This window comes from Schistocerca piceifrons, chromosome 7, assembly GCF_021461385.2.
Source record: "Schistocerca piceifrons isolate TAMUIC-IGC-003096 chromosome 7, iqSchPice1.1, whole genome shotgun sequence".
In the NCBI taxonomy this organism is placed as follows: Eukaryota; Metazoa; Arthropoda; class Insecta; order Orthoptera; family Acrididae; genus Schistocerca; species Schistocerca piceifrons.
In genome coordinates this window covers 321,320,032-321,345,901 of record NC_060144.1, presented here as the reverse complement: position 1 = coordinate 321,345,901, position 25,870 = coordinate 321,320,032, and the positions used below count along the sequence as shown (strand labels likewise).

Below are 25,870 nucleotides of genomic sequence, written 5' to 3'. Positions count from 1 at the left end.
TTTCATTCTGTTCCAGGCATGGTCGATAGGGTTCGTGTCTGGAAACATGCTGGCCACTCTAGTCAAGCGATATCGTTATCCTGACGGAAGTCATTCACAAGATGTGAACGATGGGGGCGCGAATTGTCGTCCATGAAGACGAACGCCTCGCCAATGGGCAGCCGATGTGGTTGCACTATCGGTAGTAGGACGGCATTATCGTATTGTACAGCCGTTACAGCGCCTTCGATGACCAGCAGCCGCGTATGTCGGCCTCACATAACGCCACCCCAAAACAGCAGGGAACCTCGAACTTTCTGCACTCGCTGGACAGTGTCTAAGGCGTTCAGCCTGACCGGGTTGCCTCCAAACACGTCTCCGACGATTGTCTGGTTGAAGGCGTGTGCGACACTCATCGGTGAAGAGAACGTGATGCCAATCCTGAGCGGTCCATTCGACGTGTTGATGGGCTCATCTGTACCGCGCTGTATGGTGTCGTGGTTGTTAAGATGGCCCTCGCTATGGACGTCGGGAGTGAAGTTGCTTATCATGCAGTCTATTGTGCACAGTTTGAGTCGTAACACGACGTCCTGTGGCTGCACGAAAAGCATTTTTCAACATGGTGGCGTTGCTGTCAGGGTTCCTCCGAGCCATAATCCGTAGGTAACGGTCTTCCACTGCAATAGTAACCCTTGGGCGGCCTGAGCGAGGCATGTCATCGACAGTTCCTGTCTCTCTGTATCTCCTCCATGTCCGAACAACATCGCTTTACTTCACTCCGAGAAGCCTGGACACAATTTGAAAGGAGGCAAGAAATCAAAACGAGAATTGGTACCTGGAATGTCAGAACTCTGCTACAAGCAGGAAAACTAGAAAACCTTAAAAGAGAGATGGAAAAGAATCACATGGAATGGACATGGAGAGTTGCAGTCAGATGAATATGTATTCTACTACTCAGGAGGAGAAGTCAAAGGAATTAATGGAGTAGGAATGATTATGGCAAAGGAATTGGCTAAATGTGTGGAATATGTAGACTATGCAAATGACCGGGTTATTGGTGTAAGGCTGAAAGGAGCACAAAAAGATTTACTGATTGTCCAGGTGTACATGCCAACTTCAGAACATGACCAAATTGTAGAGGAAACGTACAATGTAATAGAGAGAATAATGGACGAAAATAAAAAATGCTGCAAAATAGTAATGGGAGACTGGAACGCCATTGTGGGAGAAGGGAAAGAGGGAAACATAGTAGGCAGTCATGGTCTTGGAAAGAGAAATGACAGAGGTGAATGGTTGATTGACTTCTGCAGGGAAAGGCAGCTGATAGCGGCAAACACATGGTTCAAGAACCATAAGAGGAGGCTTTACACTTGGAAATCACCAGGGGATAAATACAGAAACCAAATCGATTTTATACTGGTAGAAGAAAGATACAGGAATGGAATCAAGAAGGTGCACACATTACCAGATGCAGATATTAATAGTGACCACAACTTACTTATGGCAGAAATAGAAATAAGAATGAAAAAACTGAAAAAGGCGACAATGGTGAAGAAGTGGGATTTAGAGAAGATAAGGTCCAACAAAGAACAAATTACAGAAATGCTGTCTCAGGACTTTCTAAACACATTACAAGACAAAGAAGCACCAGATAATGCCAACGAGTACTGAAATATCCTGAAAGAAGGAATCATTAAAGCAGGACAGCATAATATAGGATATGTAAAAGGGAAAAGGTAAAAAAAAACCCATGGGTCACACAAGAAATGATTTCCAAGATGGAGGAGAGAAGAAAATTGAAAAACAAGAACACTGAAAATGCAAGAAAGATATACCGAAGGTTAAATAACGAACTGCGAAGAGAAACAGAGCAGGCTAGGAAAAAATGTCTAAAAGAGGAATGTGATGAAATTGAAGAACTGGACAGGAAGGGAAGATACGACTTACTATACAACAGAGTAAAGACTATGACATGGGAACAAAACAGAGCAGGAAGTGCTACTATGGAAATTTTGAGTAAAGACGAAGAGGTAGTGTACAAAGATTGTGACGACGTCCTCCAGAGATGGGAAGAATATATAAAAGAGCTATATGATACAAATAGCAAACCAGAAACTCTGGAACTTGAATCACACAACAGTGTAAGTGATGAAGAGAAAGGACCGACCATCATAATGGAAGAAGTAAAGTCTGCCATTGCTGCAATGAAAAATGGCAAAGCAGTAGGTACAGATACAATACCGGGAGATATACTAAAATGCTTGAACCACAATGGAATAAGAGAAATATTGAGGTTATGTAATAAAATATGACAGTGGTGAATGGCCTGAGGACTTTTTGACAACAGTAATGATTCCATTACCAAAAAAACGAGGAACCAAGAAATGCAGCGAGCACAGGACAATCAGCCTCATTTCACATGCAGCCAAAGTGATGTTAAAAATAATTAATAAAAGACTTGAAAAAGTAATAGAGGAGAATCTCGGCGAGGAGCAGTTTGGCTTTAGACGGAATACGGGCACCAGAGATGCAATAGGGCTCCTACGAATCTTGGGAGAAAGGTTTATTGAAAAAGGAAGAGACCTATATATGTGCTTCATCGATTTAGAAAAGGCATTTGACAATGTGGTTTGGGACAAGCTGGTGACTGTTATGAGGGAAAAGAGAGTGGACTGGAAAACCAGAAGACTTATAAACTCATTATACCGTAATCAAAAAGTTTCAGTTAAAGTGAGAGGAGAAAGTAGAAATTGGGTCAGACTAGGGAAAGGAGTAAGACAAGGATGCTGTTTATCACCTACTCTTTTCAACCTGTACTTGGAAAATATGATTGACCAATGCTCATTAGATGACAAAGGAGTAGAAATTGGAGGAAGAAGAGTAGGGTGCTTGAGATTTGCTGATGACATGGTCCTTCTAGCCACAGGGGAAAAAGAATTACAGGATTTGGTGGACACCATTGCAATTAACGGAAAAAATATGGAATGAAAATTAACACAAATAAAACAAAAGTATAGGCAATAGGAGGAAATAAGGAAATAAAAATTGCGCTGAATGGAGAAACACTAGAACAGGTGCAAAATTTTAAGTATCTTGGAAGCAGGATAGACACCGACTGGAAGTGCACCACAGAAATTAAAACAAGGATAGCAATGGCAAAAGAGGCGTTTTATAGGAAAAGGAGAATCTTCTGCAGCGGTCTGGACGGAGAACTCAGAAACAGACTCATAAAATGTCTTGTATGGAGTGTTCTTCTATATGGCACTGAAACATGGACTATGAAGAAAAAAGACAGAGAAAGGCTGGAGGCTTTTGAGATCTGGACATGGCGGAAGATGGAAAGAATAAGTTGGACGGACAGAGTAAAAAATGAAGAGGTACTGAGAAGAGTGGGAGAGAAAAGACAGTTACTAGATGTAATAAAGAGAAGAAAAATAAATTGGATTGAGCATATAGTAAGAAAGAATGACGGACTGATAAAAACAGTTTTAGAAGGTTATGTAGAAGGGAAAAGGAAGCGAGGAAGGAAGAGATTCCAGATACTGGATGACATGATGGACGGTACAACATACAGCAGCCTTAAGAAGGAAGCAATGGATCGCAGAAAATGGAGAGGCAAAGGACTTGCTAATATAGCAGATAACTGTTGATGATGACATTATCCCATCTTTCGGATAGCATACGAATCCCGTAGCGGAAGAACTGGGCGTCTTTTGTGGGGATCCATGAATCGATTCAATTTTGCACTTGTTCATATGATCGGAAGCGCTGGTCAGCCAGACTGTATGCCACTGATCGTAAAAGGTGGTAGTCAGAAAGAGCAACGTATGGAGAACACGGCGGGAGGGATAGGACTTCTCATTTCAATGTTTCCAAGTATATTTTGACGGGTTTTGCGACATGGGGTCGAGCACTACCTGCTGCAAAATTACCTTTACATGTCTATGGCTGTACCGTGGCCGTTTGTGTTTCAGTGCTGGGCTCGAACGCATCAATTGCTTCAGATAGTGATGTCCTGTGACTGTCTTAGTCTATTTCAGTAGCTATGACATCGTTCTGTCTTCCATCACGATGCCGGTCTTCGACATCAAAATGACCGTTCTTAAGGCGTTGAAACCATTCTCTGCACGTTCTTCTACTAATAGTTCCCTCATCATTGATCTTACCCAGCATTTTAAGAGCCATAGCCGCAGATTTCTTCATGTTAAAGCAGAAAATTAAAACTTCCCGCAAATGGCGAGAGATGGGTAAGTAGGTTGACGTACTTAATCGAGAATAACCTTATGATGCAATCAGAAATCGACTAATATTTTTATGGCATTATGTTTACAGATGCCGAAGCTTATTGTATTACACCTATGACCAACCACCTGAACCCCACTTGCCGCTACTGCCGTCTATTGCAACACGGCGGAAGCAAAGTTGTAGACCTAATAAGAGATGTTATGAATGATAAATTAAATAATGGCAAAACATATCTTCTGCACACTGTCATTGCCCTATCTAGTACTGGGTTACTGAAACAAATTTATCAAAGATCTGTGAAAATCTTATGGCGTATACTCAGTCATTTTCTTCATACTTCACGATTTTTTTAATTCACTGCGATAGCTCCAGAAGGGTAACATAAGAGAGTTGGGAAATCTGATGTTCCGAGATTGCATCTCTAAGTAATACAATTACGATAGCCCGTTGTAAAAGGCACGTAAATGATTTATACGCTGATAAGGAACGGTTTACATTACAAAAAGAACAATTACTTTTGACAGTTTGAGTGTCTTGTTCTGTTTGAGTATTACAAAATTTCTCGAAACTTGTCTCCTTCACTTACTCTGTAACTAGAAGGTGCATCCTTTTCAAAAGTCTTAGAGAAGATCCAGGTGACAAGTAACTGTGTAACTTCCTATTTTTGTAAGGAAACTATATTACTTACGAAAAATAATTTTCATAAAAAATACTTGAATTGTTAGTGTGTTATCTTTGTATGAGGGAACACAGATGTTGGACTGGGAATATGAAAAAAACTGGGCACTTCATTTATCGTGGAAACATATTTACTATGTCATGCTGGACTACTAACGACAAATCACTGCTGGAACCGCCCACATCTAAAAACTTTGAATGAGAAACTGTAGCCGGCCGAAGTGGCCGAGCGGTTCTAGACGCTACTGTCTGGAACCACGCGACCGCTCCGGTCGCAGGTTCGAATCCTGCCTCGGGCATGGGTGTGTGTGATGTCCTTAGGTTAGTTAGGTTTAAGTAGCTCTAAGTTCTAGGGGACTGATGACCTCAGAAGTTAAGTCCCATAGTGCTCAGAGCCATTTGAACCTTTTTTTTCGGGGGAGGGGGGGGGGGGTAACTGTTGGTCAGAAATGAAACTGAGACTGACATTGTGATTAAATGTTTTTCAAACGAAACGCATTAAAATTTATTTTGCAGTATACAGAACATAACAAAGAATATCACAGCATTCAACTCTTTAAGATGCTAATATATTTCTCCAGAAATCCATCCGTTCCTTGAGGACGTCCTGACGTGTTGTAAACTTCAGTTCCATATCCAGATAGTTGGAAGTATTCGTCGTCAACGTTTCCCACACCACTGGACTTCCAGATGGCGCCGGATCACTGGAATACGAAAAACAGCCATGTGATAAATCATACATACCTGTAGGAGGCAAAACGTACAATGACGATGCTGTCCTTGAAGTTCGACATATGCACTTAACTTTTACGTGTGCCGAAACGGAAACGAAATTTTTTAAGTTACGACATAATGCCATGATTAACAATATAATCCTTACCACGAACGAGGCAGAAACTGATTATCTGAGAGTACACTGGGGCTATGGAATTATGAGAAGACAACTCGTATCGCGGAGTCATGTTCTTGCCACAAACAGCAATTGAAGGCCAATATCAGTTGCAGAGATTAAGAATCGCAAGATGTTTAACAGCTTGCCCTTCTGGTGTTCATGGCAACAATTATTGACTTTAGGTTCAACGTCCAGTAGATTCAGGCGAGAATAACCAAGATTCTTTGAACGTTAGTTTTTGTTACGATCTATGGTGACAAGAATGCGATACCATCAAACTAGATGAACTCTTACGAATACGCTGAAATATTGGCGTCATTGAGAACTATACGCTGAAGACTTCTGGAAGGTGGCATGCAATTGAGCCGATGTAACGCATTCTTCCCGTCACAGGAGAAAGATTTTTCAAATGGCTCTTATCATGTGCACTGCACTAAGGTCGATGACAGACGTTCTCCTATTGGGTGAGTCTGTTTCATTATCAAAGCTATCGTGTTTTTATGTAGCGAGAAGTTTGTCAAACACCTGTGAAAAGAATGTGTCAAGGAGGCAGTGAACGTATGTTGCTGATTTGGTTCATGCCGAAGAAAATGGCATCCTTGTACAAAAGACAAGCATCACGGAAACACCTGAGGTCGCTGTAGAAAACATTTTATTTCCAGGAAACTAGTCATTGTTTAACAGTGTAGCAAGTGTAAGGAAGGTTTCTAGAGGATAAATACATGATTCTATCTAGTTTCAGAATCTGTGATACACACATGCATCTATTATACATTTTCCAGCGATCATCTAGTGAAAAATCGAGAGCCTATTACAGTGTTAATCGCACTGTCCAAACGAAATCGTACCACAAACGTGGTCAGTTTATTGTACAGACTTCTGCACTTGGGGGATGCTAGATTATGTGTAACACAATAGAAGAACGCATATGGAACAGATCTTGACGCCAAAGAACCTTCCTTAAAGGCGATGTAGTATTAAGCCATGACTTGCAGATTTCTGCTTACCTGACATTATTTATCTGGAAATAAGTACTCAGTACAGTAGCACTTGCTGGTTCTACGATGCCGTTATTTAAAAAGACTCAAGCTGTGCTAAACTGTCTACAGAAAAAGTTTCTGTAAGTCGACAAAATATCGACAACACAGCGTTCGTCTGGCAGGTGAATATATTCAACAACAAACATTTCAGCGCCAGAAACGATCAGCATGATTCCCAACATTAATACCGTAGGGCACGTTTGGAATGATCCCATGAGACATGCTGCCCTCACAGTCGGCAGCTCTGTATGCCGTTGATCATTCATTCATACTACGGAAGTTGTTGGTATCTTATTGCTGTATTGGTACTCCAGTTAATCAAACACGGGTATCAGAGTTATTTCTGCTGTAGTAGACTGGCACGCTATTTTTATACCTTTCAAAGTTTTTATGTGTGAACATGTGGTCTTTAATTCAACTGGCCTCTAATATTGTATTCATAATGTGTCTTGGCGTTGTTCATCTTCATCACAATTGATAAATAAAACTTAGATTTTCATTTTTATTCGGAGTTTCTCTTGGTTTCATATAAATTTGTATCAGTACCACATTGTTTGAAAGAAATCAACGAATGCAGTCTCACTACGCGTCCACTGGCCGTATCTGGAGTTCCTATGATGAAATCATTTATCAGAGTATACATGTAGGTTTCACTGAATCACAACACTCTTAAACGTACAAATTTTATTTATGAAGCAACTGATAATGACCACCTGCTGAAATAAGCTAATACTGTGAGATAAATCATTGGCAAAAGAAGTTATTGATTTTTAACGTTCTGAGTAGTCTAATATGGTAAAACGGGTATAACCATCAAAAAATGCAAAGCTTCATTCCTTGTAGAGCAACCTTCAGCTAAATGTTGATGTCTGGTTGCCAGATATCAATGGTTGTAATACATCCAGATTGTAAGCTTTCCATTTTTCAGATACAGTAAATCAGAGTATTAGGTCTTAAAATATAGATTAATCTACCTTGTGCACCCCAGACCATATTAACTCTTTCGATAATTTCTTTCTGCATCCGTCGAGTCGTCTTCTGTTGCCCCAAGTAAAAAACATACTGCAACAACTGTACAAATTCATTGTTCATCTGAAGTATTTTCTTTCTCATGTGTTTGTTTGCACAAACTCATACTAGACGTCGGCAGAACTGTGTTCACTGCAGTTTCAACCCACACCTGCGTGCTTCTAAATTACAGAGGCCGTGATCACAATGCCGAGTTTGCGTAGCAATCAGTTTTTATGTCATTAATGATACATGACCTGGATAAACTAAAAGAACCAGAGGTTGTACAGAGATTCAGGGAGAGCATAAGGGAGCAATTGACAGGAATGGGGGAAATAAATACAGGAGAAGGAGAATGGGTAGCTTTGAGGGATGAAGTAGTGAAGGCAGCAGAGGATCAAGTAGGTAAAAAGACGAGGGCTAGTAGAAATCCTTGGGTAACAGAAGAAATATTGAATTTAATTGATGAAAGGAGAAAATATAAAAATGCAGTAAGTGAAACAGGCAAAAAGGAATACAAACATCTCAAAAATGAGATCGACAGGAAGTGCAAAATGGCTAAGCAGGGATGGCTAGAGGACAAATGTAAGGATGTAGAGGTCTATCTCACTAGGGGTAAGATAGATACCGCCTACAGGAAAATTAGAGGCCTTTGGAGATAAGAGAACGACTTGTATGAATATCAAGAGCTCAGATGGAAACCCAGTTCTAAGCAAAGAAGGGAAAGCAGAAAGGTGGAAGGAGTATATAGAGGGTCTATACAAGGGCGATGTACTTGAGGACAATATTATGGAAATGGAAGAGGATGTAAATGAAGATGAAATGGGAGATACGATACTGCGTGAAGAGTTTGACAGAGCACTGAAAGACCTAAGTCGAAACAAGGCCCCCGGAGTAGACAATATTCCATTGGGACTACTGACGGCGGTGGGAGAGCCAGTCCTGACAAAACTCTACCGTCTGGTGAGCAAGATGTATGAAACAGGCGAAATAGCCTCAGACTTCAAGAAGAATATAATAATTCCAATCCCAAAGAAAGCAGGTGTTGACAGATGTGAAAATTACCGAACTATCAGTTTAATAAGTCACAGCTGCAAAATACTAACACGAATTCTTTACAGACGAATGGAAAAACTAGTAGCAGCCAACCTCGGGGAAGATCAGTTTGGATTCCGTAGAAACACTGGAACACGTGAGGCAATACTGACCTTACGACTTATCTTAGAAGAAAGATTAAGGAAAGGCAAACCTACGTTTCTAGCATTTGTAGACTTAGAGAAAGCTTTTGACAATGTTGACTGGAATACTCTCTTTCAAATTCTAAAGATGGCAGGGGTAAAATACAGGGAGCGAAAGGCTATTTACAATTTGTACAGAAACCAGATGGCAGTTATAAGAGTCGAGGGACATGAAAGGGAAGCAGTGGCTGGGAAAAGAGTAAGACAGGGTTGTAGCCTCTCCTCGATGTTGTTCAATCTGTATATTGAGCAAGCAGTAAAGGAAACAAAAGAAAAATTCGGAGTAGGTATTAAAATTCATGGAGAAGAAATAAAAACGTTGAGGTTCGCCGATGACATTGTAATTCTGTCAGAGACAGCAAAGGACTTGCAAGAGCAGTTGAATGGAATGGACAGTGTCTTGAAAGGAGGATATAAGATGAACATCAACAAAAGCAAAACAAGGATAATGGAATGTAGTCTAATTAAGTCGGGTGATGCTGAGGGAATTAGATTAGGAAATGAGGCACTTAAAGTAGTAAAGGAGTTTTGCTATTTGGGGAGCAAAATAACTGATGATGGTTGAAGTAGAGAGGATATAAAATGTAGGCTGGCAATGGGGAAGTCATTTCTGAAAGTATTCGTATGGAGTGTAGCCATGTATGGAAGTGAAACATGGACGATAAATAGTTTGGACAAGAAGAGAATAGAAGCTTTCGAAATGTGGTGCTACAGAAGAATGCTGAAGATTAGATGGGTAGATCACATAACTAATGAGGAAGTATTGAATAGGATTGGGGAGAAGAGAAGTTTGTGGCACAACTTGGCCAGAGGAAGGGATCGTTTGGTAAGATATGTTCTGAGGCATCAAGGGATCACCAATTTAGTATTGGAGGGCAGCGTGGAGGGTAAAAATCGTAGGGGGAGACCAAGAGATGAATACACTAAGCAGATTCAGAAGGATGTAGGTTGCAGTAGGTACTGGGAGATGAAAAAGCTTCCACAGGATAGAGTAGCATGGAGAGCTGCATCAAATCAGTCTCAGGACTGAAGACCACAACAACAACAACAACAATGATACATTTAGATCAGATATGAACATTTATCTATAGCTTGATAAAGAATGAGCCCTTCTTCCTTTTCTTGTGCCTTTGTCCTGCATCTGCGTTGGATCGGCTTGGTTACTAACGCATTTCTTTGGTATTGCTCATTTAAGGGGTGGCCGGATGCCCTTTCTTTCGCAGCCCCATCGCCCTCCCCCCCCTTCCACACACACACACACACACACACACACACACACACACACACACACACACATGACGGAATGTATATTTCCAACTGCCTGCGCGTAGTGTTTTTCACGTGAAAGTGTGTGAAAGTTTCGGTACCAGCCTGGTATTCACCTGGTTGGGTGTGGGAAACCATCTAAAAAGCAGTTCCAGGCTGGCCGACACACCGACCCTCGTCCTTAATCTGATGGCCACATACTTGATTTGGACTGGTGCAAGTCACCGTCCCCGAAGTGGCACTTTAATACTCATGGCTCTGTTGTGAATGAGAACTGCTCGAATTTAGAATTTGTTTCCTAAGGTAACACAGAACAGCTTGTTACCAGGCACGTTTTGTATGTGGTGCCTCAGAAGCCGTGGTCGCTAATGCATCTTATTCCTGCTACTTGCTGTTCAGAGGAGGCCGATTCGAATCAATTCAATTTATTTCCAGAAATTTTAGACCTGATATCTCGAAACTCTAAATAGGTCGCACATATTTAATAATCAACGTAATATACAATGTTTTACATTATGCATATAGTAACAGGTTGTTTTAATAGCAACCATTGCTAATATCAGTGTAGAAATAAAACAGAATATTGAAACAAAGAATCAATTGAAAAATAACAAACAGTAAAAAGAAGTAATTCGCGTTCCCAGTGAATAATTTGCTGGCAGCCTCTGAATAACTGGAGGTTTACGGTCTAACAACAACTATACGTACTTCTAAAGCTGTTGTTGCTACACTATTCTACATCACCCAGACGGGTATGTGTGTGCTCGGCAATGCTTGAGCTGCCATATACTCATGTGCTATAGCATTCTTCGTATATATATACTTAGGTTCCTCTTAATTAAATGTATATGTGCCTGTCATTTATAATGGAGCAAACTCTTCTTTAAATTTGCCGACGTTTTTTGATTTTCAGAGTGTCCACTTGATTTTATAGACTGAAAGTTAAGCAGTTACCTTTTAGATATTCGATGTGCAATCATATTAACTGTAGTCCACAAGTTTCTGTCACTTACATTTGTTTTCAGGTCGCATTCTAATAGTCTGCAGTCGCTCTCTTCCTAAAAAAGGAAAAATTTGAAGACGATATAATCAGCGGAACCATCCCGTCAACATTCACAGATTTGTGTGTTACTACATCTCACTCTACGCGACTGTTGGGATATGAACCGTGACCTGTTAAAAGTTGCAACATACCTCGAGTAGGAGCAAGGTCGTACAGTTTGGACCTGTTCCTGAGGCGTGAGAATATGCTGTAAACCCGCCTTGCAGTGCTCCTAGTGTTCCAGTCAGACTGCAGTTCATCTAACTTCCGAGCTCGTAAATATCCTTTATTAGTAAGGTGAGTCATGTGACCCGTATACACAATCACATTGTCCACACTCCAACCAATACAGCGGTGCCCTGTAATGTACCGCGATATCTATCAGACCTATCCCAAGAATCAACAGCAATCCCTCAGCCGGTGTAGAGCGAAAGACACCTGTGAGCCAGAGAAACTTGCTCCACTGAATTCGTCGGAGTATTGTTTCGTGGCTACCTTGTGGAAGGCGATACGCCAGAAAGCTGGCAGCGAAGCCCACAACGCAACGACGTGGAGGATAGCTTCTCAATATGACCACACCACATGAGACGGTAATTTTATAGTCAGCAGTGCGAGTACGGGCAGTCGTATGCATAATTTTAGCTGCTTTCTGAGTAACAGATTTTACATTTCCTAGAAAGTCTCTATTATCGTCTAGAAGAATGCTTAAATATCTACAAAGAGTGTTGCGTTTTACAGGGATTCCTTCAAGCCTCTCTTTGGCAAGAGAAAGTTTGCTCTTCAGAAGGATGTGTGCGGTCTTATGAACATCAATAGTCAGTTTGTTGCCCTTGCAGCAATGTTGCATCTGAGAGAGGACATCCTTCGTCTTTGCCTCAAGTCTCGCCCTGCAGTCTGCAGACACAGCTACTAGAATGTCATCTGAGCTTGCAACAATACGTTCAGTAGCGTCTACTCATCTAACAGATTTGGGGAAATTGGTCCGAAGTTTTGTCAATGGGTCTGCCACCTCCCTATCGTTAGAATTGGGGTTCGTGTCTGGTCCCGATGAGTTGCTTGCAAACAGATACTGAGTTTCCCCTGCATGAATCATACCTGCAAAACATTTTGACAACAAATACTAAGATCCCAATACAACGGACCACTTACGGAGCCGGCCTCTGTGGTAAAGCGGTTCTAGGCACTTTAGTCCGGAACCACACCTCGGACGTGGATGTGTGTGATGTACTTAGGTTAGTTAGGTTTACGTAGTTCTAAGTTGAGGGGACTGACGACCTCAGATGTTAAGTTCCATAGTGCTGAGAGCCATTTGAACCATTTATGGAGCCATGAGGACAGCACTTGGAAATCTTTTTGATTATATTGCTCTGCCCCGCAAGCCACTGGATGTGGGGAAGGGATTCCCATCGCCATTTTCTGCCGTTTGGGGTGAAAAGGTTATGGCGTACGTTTCTTCATCACCAAATTCCACATCGATGTCCTGGGTTAAGTTCCAAAATTCACTGGAGTGTCTAATGGAGAGAAGGCATGAGGGACTTGATGGTGATGCGCCCCCTGAAATTGTTACTTTGGATAATCGCTCCACTGAAAGTGTTACTTTCGGGGACCCTCTTGGTACTATTCGAGAGGATTAAGTTATTTGCCAACACGACGTTTCAATCTCTCTCTTCTTTTTCATGACACTCATCAACACAAACTCCGCACCATACAAACACCCGTGCCAAACGCAAATCCGGCCAATTACCTTCAAAATACCTTAAATGTAAGCCTTCCAAGTAATCAAATTAGAAAAAAAACAGGCTTCGACTAGGCCCTGAGACACACAGACAAATAAAATTATCTGTCTGTAGGTCAGCTCATCTCTCTAGAATGTCTGATACACGTAACTGATATCAACAGAGACAACCAAAGATTTCAGTTCAATAAAAGTTGTTAGTGAAGGCATTTCTTCAAAACTTGGCTGGTGGACTGTCTTCTTAACTATCTTATCATTTCACATCATACTACAATAAACGTTTCGTTTCCAGTGACTAAGCATTCTTAGTCATGATTATTATACTGTTATTGGTACACAATTTATGGTATGTTCTTGATAATATTTTAAATACCACTAGTTAACAAACTTTTCAAGTGATTATTGATTTAGGAATCTATTGCTTGACAAAATTAAATAAGTATTGTCATGCCTTACCTGTATTTGGGGAAGTTGGTCCAAAGTGTTGTCAACAGGTGTGCCACCTTCCCATCGTTGGAATTGGGGTCCGTGTCTGGTCCCGAAGAGTTGCTCGCAAACAGATACTGAGTTTCCCCTGCATGCATCATACCTGCAAAACATTTGAACAACACACACAGGTGGGAATATAATAGCGCAATCTTCCGCGGCCAGAGTCAATTGACATGAAAGTTTACTGGTGTGCCGGTAGGGAGTGTGGGCGTGAGGGTTTGGAGCCTGCTGGTGGTTTTACTGTACAAATATAAATTCTTCATTTACTAATAAAAACGCAATCTCAATATTACACTTCATTGTAAGAGGAGTTTCACCACTGCTGGCCACAATACAATTTAATCTCCAGGTATATTTCATCACATCTGGCAATAAGAAACAAATCTTTTGTCTTACAACTCGTAGTAAAAATTTTTGCTGTAATCTTTCATGCACATAAAAAAACAACACTGCCCATATATATACTACAAGCTGACAAACCTGGTGTTGCCCAAGTATTCATTCTGCCAATTTTCTATTAGAAACGAAAGCAAAAAAGAACTGTTTTTGTAGTGTTCATTTTAAATCCCTTTTGTGTTATATATAAGATTTTCATGGTGTTTATAATGAACGTTTTGGAAGAAATCGAAATGTATATACACTCACAGAAAAACCCGGATAAAATATTAAACGAACAAACGTAACTAAAACACAAAAATTTTCTAGGTAACTTAACTGAAATCGTACAGCTCGATTCGGATTGGTCGTAATAAAAGGATAACACAGATATATACACACTACAAAAACATAACAAAGATTATAATACCACGCCATAGATAATGATAAATGAATAAATAAATTGTAACCATACAGCATCGCTGGATTAACTATAAACCACACTAGAATATACAAACGGTAAAAGACCTATCTACAGCAATTAACAGAGATTAAGATAGATATTTAAAAACTTACCTGGAGTTGGAAACGACCTACGCAACAGTAAGATTATAAGACAGCGACAGCACAACAGTGCAATATGGAAGTAAGTACTAGCACACAGTAAATTGTTGTTAGTAGTAACGTTACAAATTTTAAGGAAGCGTATTTGGTTGCAGATAACCTGAATATGGCTATAAAGCCGAAATAGGCCTATTGCTATTTAACACGTCTAGCAACAATTGTAGCAGCATTGTGGTACTTTACTGTCTTTTATTTTATTTATATTGAATTGTTTCGGCGTCATATAGGCCCCTACGTTGCTTCGGGGGTTTTAAACTGTTCTCTGCTATATTGCTTTATGAAATTCGAAGAAACAAAACTGACAACTATGTACTGAATACTACGTCACACTGAAAAGAAGATGCTGTAGATTTAGTCAGCTAGCAGTATTAACCAATAATTAAAGTTATGCAGGATTACGATTATTGTCACGTGTGGAAAAATTAAGACTGCACACAAGAAAGTACACCTTGCAATAAAGGTTTTATTAGAACTACGAAATTTTCGGTAATACTTTGGACATCATTAATACCACACTAAATGTAATCATTATGCTTCTCAGGAACAAAAGATATTTACATGCAACAGTAACGTCTCAAGACAAACACATACCATAATCCGTAGGGCAGTTCCATAGTACTCGAAGAAATAGGAGTGAACAGGTAGGCTGTTGGAGTTGGCTACGGTCCTAGCGAAGGAGTCTGCTGATTGTATGAAGTACAAGTCTGAAAAGAACTGCAGATAAACAATTACTCTTTAGAAACACTTGGGAGACAGCAGAAAATTGCCTCAACACATACAATGTAGCACTTGAGACGTCTGTCCTGATCATGTTTCGCAACAAGCGTACAAAAGGAAACACCGCTTATTCGGAGTGCTACTGAATTAGCATGAAGGAGAACGAGCGCCTCGAATCTCCATCCGGTCATTCATGCTTAGGTTTACTATGATTTTCCAAAATGGTTAAAAATGAACGCCGGGATGATTCCTTTGAAAAGGATGCGGTCGATTTCCTCAAAGGTCTATTCAGAATTCTTCCTTACACCTCTGATGACTTTGTAATTGACGGACTACTGAAGACTTCTTCTCGTCTTTTCCGAGCAAACGTTTACAGCAACCCCAGATGAATGTAATGCAGAGCTTCCAGAATAACACTCGCTAGGAAAGCGGTGGACAGCTTGCACTGACGTAAACATGAAAGACAAAAAATAAGCGCATTTTCGGCTTATATAACACAGTGTAGCCCTATTCAGTGCTAGAAATTTGGTCCTAATCTTTATAGCAGGTTTTCTTTACTAATAACACGAAGTATAATGCTTTGTCTGACTTCTGTGGTACCTCTCTCTATTTTTATGCGGCAAATATGAGTAGAGATTGGTTTTGTCGTCATCCGTTGACACCTGAGCTCGCTGAGAATATTGTCGTTCTTCAGCTGCCTTTATTTTCCGGTTCCTAGATTTATGTGTCAGCGTTAGTAATAAAACCTTTTATAATTGTTAATTCAAGCTCTTCCACTGAGTTAACTGAAAATTTTATTACAGTAAAAGAAGTGAAGATTATTGCGTGTCACGAACGGTGCTTCCGGCATGCCATTGTATCTTACTACTCTGTTCTGACGAAAAGAGTTTTCGTACTAGCCATATCGCATTTTTTTGCAGCAAGTGTATGTTTCTCAGTTTGTTAAAGATCTGAAAACCATGCAGGCATCTATTGCAGTATACTTTACCACTATCGTTTGCTACATATATCTCACGACCACACGCTATCTCACTAACATACAAGCATAAAAACACCTATCATAGTTTTTAATTGTGTTATTTTATGTGAAGATATTTTTTTAGATTGATTAACTCACAGCATTATCTCGACACCCTCATCAAGCGTTATGTTTTATAGTAGCAAACGCAGCCATGGCCTACCGAGGACATAGCGATCATTGTAAACAGTATTCAGATAAAACAGCCACTGGTGTTTGCTTGTGGTACCGAGCGGTACTTCTAATCCCGCTGCGTCCGGGGTACTCTGACGTTGCTCACGTCTGAGAAGCGAAACCAGTTATAGTAAAGCAAATAGTTTGCGATCTGTAGTTATATTATCTGAGTATTAGTTACAGAGTAGTTTGTAAATCCTGACTTCGGTAGTAGATAAAATTAAATCCTTAAAGTAGAAAAGGCAATGAGAGTTGGAAAACTTCTGTAGAAACTGTTCAGGTGGAAGAAGTAGCAGAAGAAGTAGTAAAGCAGTGGTGACAAAAATATAGGAAACATAAAGTCTTCGTAATATCTTATTATGGCAAAGGAGATAACTATACTTAAAAGGCCTTTCCGTAATTTTATGATTTCATGACTTGTTAGCAACACTGTTTTATTGCTCTCACTATCATACTGTCAACACTTGCCGATGTTTAGGAGAAGAATGCAATGATTCGTTTTGTTTTATTTTCTGTTGAGTTCAGCGGCTTCGGCGTTTTCAATTACCAAGTCTTGATTTCTTTATCTGCATGATGTGAAAGCATGGGTGTGTATTTTCGAATGCTCGGAGTACATTACTCAGAGAAGTTTCTTCCCTCTCCCCCCTCCCCCCCCCCCCCCCCCCCCCCCCGCCCTTCTACAACGAGAAGTAGCCAGCCCGACCTTCCGATTTAAACTCCTTTCTTCTCAGTTTAAGCTCCAGAGATGTCCAGTAAAATAGTGTGTAGTGAATCATGAGCCTTCCCCGTCTTGGTGTTTTTCCAGTAAAAAAACATGCCGGGTATAGCTTTCCTGGTTTTCTGTTTTACTCGATTGGTTAGCCTAGGGGCGCTATACCTTTGCCTTAAGAAAAAAGCGAGGCCGCTTCCACAACGGACGAGCGGAAGCTGGTCTCTTGGATGGGGACTCTCTTCCTGCAGACTCCATCGTGCGAGTGTCGTTTTTCGCCAGGAAAATGGTCTTATTATTAGTCTGACTGTGTTGTGTGAGTTAGGTTGTTGCTAGATTTGAAAGTGTCGGCACTTCAATTTCAGTTGCTGATCAATAATATTCCCGCTGAATACCAACAGATTCGTATGCAAAATAAGATATCGTGTTCATGGTTTGTTGTTCGTCCTATCTGTCAATAACTTTCGCGTTTCGCGTCTTGACTCAGTTAGCCAGTGCTGTTAGTTTAGCGGCGTGATAATTGAACGAAATTCTTAACGGCAGCGAAATTATGGTAGTGGAGTGGACTTTGAATCTGTTATGAACGGCCGGCAGGTGTAGCCGAGCGGTTCTAGGCGCTTCAGTCGCAAGTTCGAATCCTGCCTCGGGCATGGATGTGTGTGACGTCCTTAGGTTGGTTAGGTTTAAGTAGTTCTAAGTTCTAGGGGACTGATGATCTGAGATGTTAAGTCCAATAGTGCTCAGAGCCATATTTGTTATGAACGACCGCCGCAAATGTGTTTCATAGTCCTAGGGTTGCACTTGTTTCTTGAGTTCTAATTATTACTTATTCCTTAGAAGACTTAAACGTCAACTTTCATTGAGGACGTGGTTCTCCCAAGTGGGCACACGAAATCGACTCTAATGCTTCAGACTGACACCAACTCAGCACGACCTTGCAAGATTTTTCTGATATTCTAGAGTGGCGAATGCTTTAAACTTACATCAATAACAGCTTGCATGTCGTCCAGGGAGAAGCCTTCGTCCCGAAAGTAGAACTGCTCCAGCTGTTCAGCCGCACGAGTCCTCTGTTCCTCCGTGGGCAGTGGGAGCTGGGAGCCGATCAGCATTGTGTTCTCCTTCATGTCCGCGATCTTTGCTTCGGTCACTAGAACAAACCAACAGCTCTGGAATAGCAAACGTATTCTGCGCACTACACGTCCATAAAAGGTGCATCCAGCAGCTTCTACAGGACTAAGCAGCGAAGAGTTTCTGATTCCTGTGGCGTGCACTTACATGTTTCTTTAAATTCCCGAACTATCAATGTCGGTTTCACACGTTAGCCTGGTGTTTCTGTTGCAAGTCTGTAGACATCTGGTCTGTACTGGCATCTGATTATTACCGTTCTTCTTTTTCCTTGCCTTGTCAATACTACACGTAGATCATCACAGAAAACTAAAACAACCACCAACAAGATAATAAATGAAAAGTGTTGTGATCTGCCCTACGAAGGTCATTAATGACTTTAGAACTTTCCATGCCCCACTTTCGATATTGGCAACTGAAGAAGCTGCGACGACCAGTAGCCAAATGGATCAGAGTGAAGCTTTGTTCAGAAGTGTGCAGTAATCGAGCTTTATTGTGAACTGAATACTACAGTTACATACAATCTCTTGAATCCACTGTACGCTGCAGGGTGGAGGGTACCACACACCGTTACTAGTCGTTTCCTTTCCTGTTCCACTCGCAATTAGAGTGAGGGAAGAACGACTGTCTATAAGCCTCCTTATCACCTATAATTTTTCTCATCTTATCTTCGTGGTCCTTAAACAAAACGTACGTTGGAGGAGGTAGAATCGATCTGCAGCCGTCCTCAAATGGCGGTACTTTATATTTCCGCAGTAGTGACTCGAGAAAGAGTATCGTCTTCCCTCCAGGGTTTTCTATTTGCGTGTCTGAAGCATCTCCATGATTGTCGAGTGATGATCGTGCCTACTGGTCAGAAATCTTGCTTCGATAATTTTCTTTATTCCGATCTGCTGGAGATCGAAAACACTCGCTCAGTACTCAAAGCTGAGTCGCACTGCGCTCTACACGCCATCTCCATTAGAAATGCTGTTGTGGGGTCGGGGTCGAACCCAGGACTCCAGATGGCAGAGCTGAAGCTGGGACCCACCGCGCCGTAATTCGTCAGGAGGCCGAGCAAGTTAGCGTCAGGGGGTAGTGCAGAGCGATACAGCGGTATTCAGTAGCATTTCTTTATTCAGCTAATTTACAGTATTCGATGGGTGCAGCGTAGTGTTGGTGTGCCACCCGCAACGCTGTCCGGCGAGTCCAGCTGGCTCAGCAACTCCTGGTATGCTGACGCTGCTGCTGCCGTCATCAAGGCTGTTCAGCTGGAAGTCGGCTGCGCTCTCCCCCGTCACCCCCCGCCGATGTGTTGCGTCTTGCGCCGCATAGCTGCCCGCGATTCCATAGAACGCTACAGTCCCTGGTCCTCACCACCTTCCACTCTGTTTGGCCTGTTCTGTCCGACCATGGGACAAAGGCGGATGTACTGGTCACCTGTGGTCCTTGGGCCGTCGCTGCTCCCAGGACAGGACCATCCCTGAGCCCGCGCATTCCTGCACGCTGTGCCACAACTTGCTACTAGTGGTGCTTGCTGGATGGCAACACCCACTGTCGTCTCTGGCGCTGTCTCAGTGCTGCTGCGCCTCCTGCGGAGCGTACGCCTCGCCCAGACCCCGTTACGCCAGGTGGGAAGCGAACGTGGCCCATAGACTGGAGTGGAACCGAGCCCCTCCTGGATCCACTGCAGACCTCTGTCACTGCCCTCTTTCAGGCAGACTGTGCAATCTCCAAGTTGCAGGCTGCGGTTCCGTCCCACCCCGGTGTTGTGTCCCCAGACGCAGGATATAGACCGAACAAGTACATAGAAAGAAAGTACAAGTTTATAACAAACACTTATAACATTGCTGACAGACTGGCCCCTATAATCGTAGACCAGCACATGTCCGTGCCGACGCGTGAATGACCTGGCACACTCCGTCCCAAGCTAAAACTGCCCGTCTATTTATACTGGTTTTTCCCCTCACTTCTGATATAGTGTCAGGGAGAGACAGAAACTATGGCAGGTATAAATTCCCACAAGCCACCCACTTACAAATCGTCCTCCTGGCTCTGGCCTAGTGCCCCGCCTCATACATCGCAATAACTTAAGGCAACAATGCTGTTTCCTGCCTCATTGTTGCTCCACTCAGAACAAATCGTGTGTGCAATGCCACTGTCGCAGCTCCGCGCTTGCGAGTGTCATGTTTACCTTTGCTGGCCTGCTGGCTGTCGTCTGTTACCACGCTCTGCCCCAGATTTCATTGCCCAACCGCGCCTTCATTGAATGATAAAATTTCCCTTTCCATCGACTAGGACTGACACTAGCGCAGCAATGCACCGCCCTCTCCCAAAATGCTCCCCATAAAACGAAGCCGAGGATTCTTCCTTACTACTAATATCATGTGCTCATTCCATTTCACGTCGCTTTGCAACGTTACGCCTAGATATTTAGTGATATGATTGTTAAGCAGCACACTGTTAATGCTGTGTTAGAACGTTATAGGACTGTTTATCCTACTCATCGGCATTAGCTTGCATTCTTCTATATTTAGAGCAAACTGCCATTCAGCACATCAACTAGAAATTCTGTCTAAGTCACATTATCCTCCTACAGTCACTTAACAGCGACACCTTCCTGTAGACTGCAATGTCATCGGTAAACAGCCGTAATTTGCTGTTCACCCTGTCTGTCAGAGTGCCCTGGGACACTCTTGACGATAACCTTGTATCTGATGAACACACGCTGTCGATGACAACGTACTGGGTTGTATTACTTAAAAAGGCTTCGAGTCACTCACAAATCCCGGAACCTGTTCCGTATGCTCTGGCCTCCGTCAACAGTCTGCAGTGGGGCACCGTGTCAAACGCTTTCCAGAAATCTGGGAACATGGAATCTGCCTGTTGCTCTCCATCCTTGATTTGTAGGCTGTGAGAAAAGGGCAAGCTGAGTTTCGCACGAGCTATGCTTTCTCAGTCAGTGCTGAAATTTGGACAGGAGCTTTTTACGTCTCAAGGAACTTTATTGTATCCAAACTCACAATGTGTTCACCAATTTTGCAGCAAACCGAAGGATACTGATCTGTGATTATGCGAGTCCTTTGTTTTACCTTTGTTATACACAGGAGTCAGCTGCGTTTTTTTCCAGTCGCTCGGGACATTCTTCTGGGAGAGAGATTAACGATAAATGCAAGATAAGTAAGGAGCCAATGCCGCAGAACATTTTCTGTGAAACAGAACTGGGATTCCGTCTGGACCTGAATCAAAACATGGTGACCTTAGCAGAACTCGTAATCTGAATACTGAAAGGACAATTGAACTCTTTTCCCCCCACAGTATATTATATAGATATACACTCCTGGAAATTGAAATAAGAACACCGTGAATTCATTGTCCCAGGAAGGGGAAACTTTATTGACACATTCCTGGGGTCAGATACATCACATGATCACACTGACAGAACCACAGGCACATAGACACAGGCAACAGAGCATGCACAATGTCGGCACTAGTACAGTGTATATCCACCTTTCGCAGCAATGCAGGCTGCTATTCTCCCATGGAGACGATCGTAGAGATGCTGGATGTAGTCCTGTGGAACGGCTTGCCATGCCATTTCCACCTGGCGCCTCAGTTGGACCAGCGTTCGTGCTGGACGTGCAGACCGCGTGAGACGACGCTTCATCCAGTCCCAAACATGCTCAATGGGGGACAGATCCGGAGATCTTGCTGGCCAGGGTAGTTGACTTACACCTTCTAGAGCACGTTGGGTGGCACGGGATACATGCGGACGTGCATTGTCCTGTTGGAACAGCAAGTTCCCTTGCCGGTCTAGGAATGGTAGAACGATGGGTTCGATGACGGTTTGGATGTACCGTGCACTATTCAGTGTCCCCTCGACGATCACCAGTGGTGTACGGCCAGCGTAGGAGATCGCTCCCCACACCATGATGCCGGGTGTTGGCCCTGTGTGCCTCGGTCGTATGCAATCCTGATTGTGGCGCTCACCTGCACGGCGCCAAGCACGCATACGACCATCATTGGCACCAAGGCAGAAGCGACTCTCATCGCTGAAGACGACACGTCTCCATTCGCCCCTCCATTCACGCCTGTCGCGACACCACTGGAGGCGGGCTGCACGATGTTGGGGCGTGAGCGGAAGACGGCCTAACGGTGTGCGGGACCGTAGCCCAGCTTCATGGAGACGGTTGCGAATGGTCCTCGCCGATACCCCAGGAGCAACAGTGTCCCTAATTTGCTGGGAAGTGGCGGTGCGGTCCCCTACGGCACTGCGTAGGATCCTACGGTCTTGGCGTGCATCCGTGCGTCGCTGCGGTCCGGTCCCAGGTCGACGGGCACGTGCACCTTCCGCCGACCACTGGCGACAACATCGATGTACTGTGGAGACCTCACGCCCCACGTGTTGAGCAATTCGGCGGTACGTCCACCCGGCCTCCCGCATGCCCACTATACGCCCTCGCTCAAAGTCCGTCAACTGCACATACGGTTCACGTCCACGCTGTCGCGGCATGCTACCAGTGTTAAAGACTGCGATGGAGCTCCGTATGCCACGGCAAACTGGCTGACACTGACGGCGGCGGTGCACAAATGCTGCGCAGCTAGCGCCATTCGACGGCCAACACCGCGGTTCCTGGTGTGTCCGCTGTGCCGTGCGTGTGATCATTGCTTGTACAGCCCTCTCGCAGTGTCCGGAGCAAGTATGGTGGGTCTGACACACCGGTGTCAATGTGTTCTTTTTTCCATTTCCAGGAGTGTAGATTCGTATTGTAAGTATTAAAAAAGTGGCATGTGAATCACATATGATCCAAGTAGACGAGTTAAAGCAGGGAATGAACACAGATTGTGTTACTTACAGGTGGGTACGACGGTGCCTTCAGCGGAAGTGGCGCCCACAATTATGGGGACCTGGTTGTAACTGCCGTTCCTCAGAATGTCTGCTGGAGGCTCGACGATCACCGCAGAGTCAGATGGCGCTTCCACGACGGGTACGAACGCCATCGATAGTGGACGGCGCTTCTCCTGTGAATTTTAGTAGTAACAAAGATATCAGCTACTCGTTGGTATAAGCGAGAAATGTTCGTCATAACTGACACAAGATATCATCTGAACTGCAAACGTCCTAAAATAATGTGAGTGGAAACAGTTTACATGGTGTAGTGTGTAACTACAAGACACTAAGTTACAACGGTAACAATATCTCTTTACAGAATGAGCGGTATTCTTTGGCTAGTATTTATGTGATTCTGTTCTCGGATTTCACAGGAATTTCCTGATTACATGTGTACCACATGCTTCTATTTTGGTTCGTCTGTTGCTTGTGATATACATCAATGACTTTCCATTAGTATTGTTAAAAGATGACAATTTTATACTTTTCACAGATGATACAAGTGTACTACTATTTTTACTTTATATTGAAAAACAACGGGAGCTAACCAAGATAAACAGTAAATGTCTTAAATTTCGAGAGAATCTTTGACAACGTGGTAAGAAGGACTATGAAAAATAATGAAGTCATAGTAGGTAATAGATGAGATAACTGATATCAGAGCATGGACGAAAACATATTATTTGTGTTAGATCTAGGTGTAAAACTGACAAACTCACTCCCGACGAGCAAAGGAATGAGAATTAATGTGACTTACTAGAACAATGCTAGTTGAAACCAACAGCTGTGTTGTAATCCAACGTTGTTTACTCAAAATATGCTGTAGTTTCAAACCCAAAAATGTGTCGAGACTGGTAGCATGTTTTGAATTCACGACGGTGGATTACAATACAGCTGCTGATTTCAACTATCATTATTCAAGTACTTCATAGCCAGCTTCTGTCCCATCGTCCGCGATGAATTACCAGTGAATATGATTTATCTCCTATTCTGTTTAATATTTACATCGATTACGCTAATTGTAGATGAAGTTTTAAATTAAACACTGGGATACACCTGAGCGATGTTCCATTAGATCTTCTTTGTGCTGACTGATTTACAGTGCTTTCAAGAAAAGAAGATGTCCTGCAGGTAAATTTTCTTGACTTGAATAAAATGTTTTACGAAAATGAGGCATAAATTTCAGTTCAGAAAACGAAAACAATGGCTTTTATAGGAAAGCACTGTGAGGAGCCTGCATACTCACATAGCACAATAGTATAGTGTTTATTTTGTATTTATTTCACGTCACGACTAGACCGTACGGACTCAATGCCAGTGGAACAATAAATAATCGTCTCTGGCACACGAGTGTAGATACGTTGCTGCAGCTTTTAAGCTGCGAGTAGTTTGCAGTCGGTATACAAAGGTCATCGTTGTCAGTCGTTCGTAGAGCATGGAAGTATTTTGTACACCATAGTATTCGAGGATAGTGCTAGTTAGCAGTTTCCTGATGCTCATGGAGACAAAATTGTCTAAAAGATTAACGACGTTGGCAAAACGGAAAGAAACGCATTTATTTATCGTAATTAAATATAAAGTTTCAGTATAAAAGTTCGGGCAATATCTGTGGCGTTTAATAGAAAGTTGTGTGTGATAATTTTAGTGTAATCTATCTTGAAACAATAAATAATCACTATTTTTACTTCAAATATATTTCACAGTTATCAAACAGAATCTTTTGTGAATGATTTCCCTGTTTAACCAACCAGAAGGAAACAAATACAAGTAAATCTGAGTGACGATATCTCATACCTATAGGTAACGGTCAGTATAACGATATCCAAGCTGGAATCAATCCACAGACAATCCTGCCGATGGAACATCCGCAACTGAGCATTATAGCAGAGGTTGCAAATACCGCTTCAGTTGTAAAATTGTTTTTATTTTTCAGTAGTTAAAACACGACCGGCTTCGGGCTCTTACATGCCCATCATCAGGTCTTATAACTTTGCGCTGTGACCCAGAGCGAGCACAGGACGCGGTGGATTACCAGCGAACGGACGCCACGTCGTGTACTCGTCCACCGCTGCGCTCTGAGTCACAGAGCAAAGTTATAAGACCTGATGATGGGCATATAAGAGCCCGAAGCCGGTCGTGTTTTAACTACTGAAAAATAATAAGAATCTTACAACTGAGCCGGCTGCTGTCGCCGAGCGCTTCTAGACGCTTCAGTCCGGAACCGCGCTGCTGCTATGGTCGCAGATTCGAATCCTGCCTCGGGCATGGATGTGTATAATGTCCTTAGGTTAATTAGGCTTAAGTAGTGCTAAGTTCTAGTGGACTTATGACCGCAGATGTTAAGTCCCATAGTGCTTATAGCCATTTGAACGATTTGAACCTTACAACTGCAGCGGTATTTGCAACCTCTGCCGATGAGTCCAGTTTAAACTCTATCATTACTTGAAGGATAGCCTATAACGCTACAGATGATAAGGGAATAACAGACCAGACCGGGTAGTAGTATGGTACGTGTAAAGGAAAGGAGCAGAAAATTGGAAATTTGTGGTAAGGTCTTATGGCACCAAACTGCTGAGGTCATCGTTCCCTAAGCCTACAAGCTATTTAATCTAACTTACGCTATGGACAACACACACACCCATGCCT

The 25,870-nt window shown here is 42.6% G+C and overlaps 1 protein-coding gene across 1 annotated transcript in view; it reads right to left on the bottom strand.

Annotated features, from left to right (window-relative positions):
- The window catches only part of LOC124805661 (esterase FE4-like), a 98,185-nt gene extending 74,851 nt beyond the window's left edge, over positions 1–23,334 (bottom strand). Inside the window, exons 1-2 of the mRNA XM_047266229.1 lie at positions 23,190–23,334; positions 18,213–18,376 (exon numbers count right to left, since the gene is read on the bottom strand). Coding sequence (XP_047122185.1) covers positions 18,213–18,376; positions 23,190–23,334 — 309 coding nt within the window. The remainder of the gene's footprint in view (positions 1–18,212; positions 18,377–23,189) is intronic.
- Between the last annotated feature and the right edge of the window lie 2,536 nt (positions 23,335–25,870).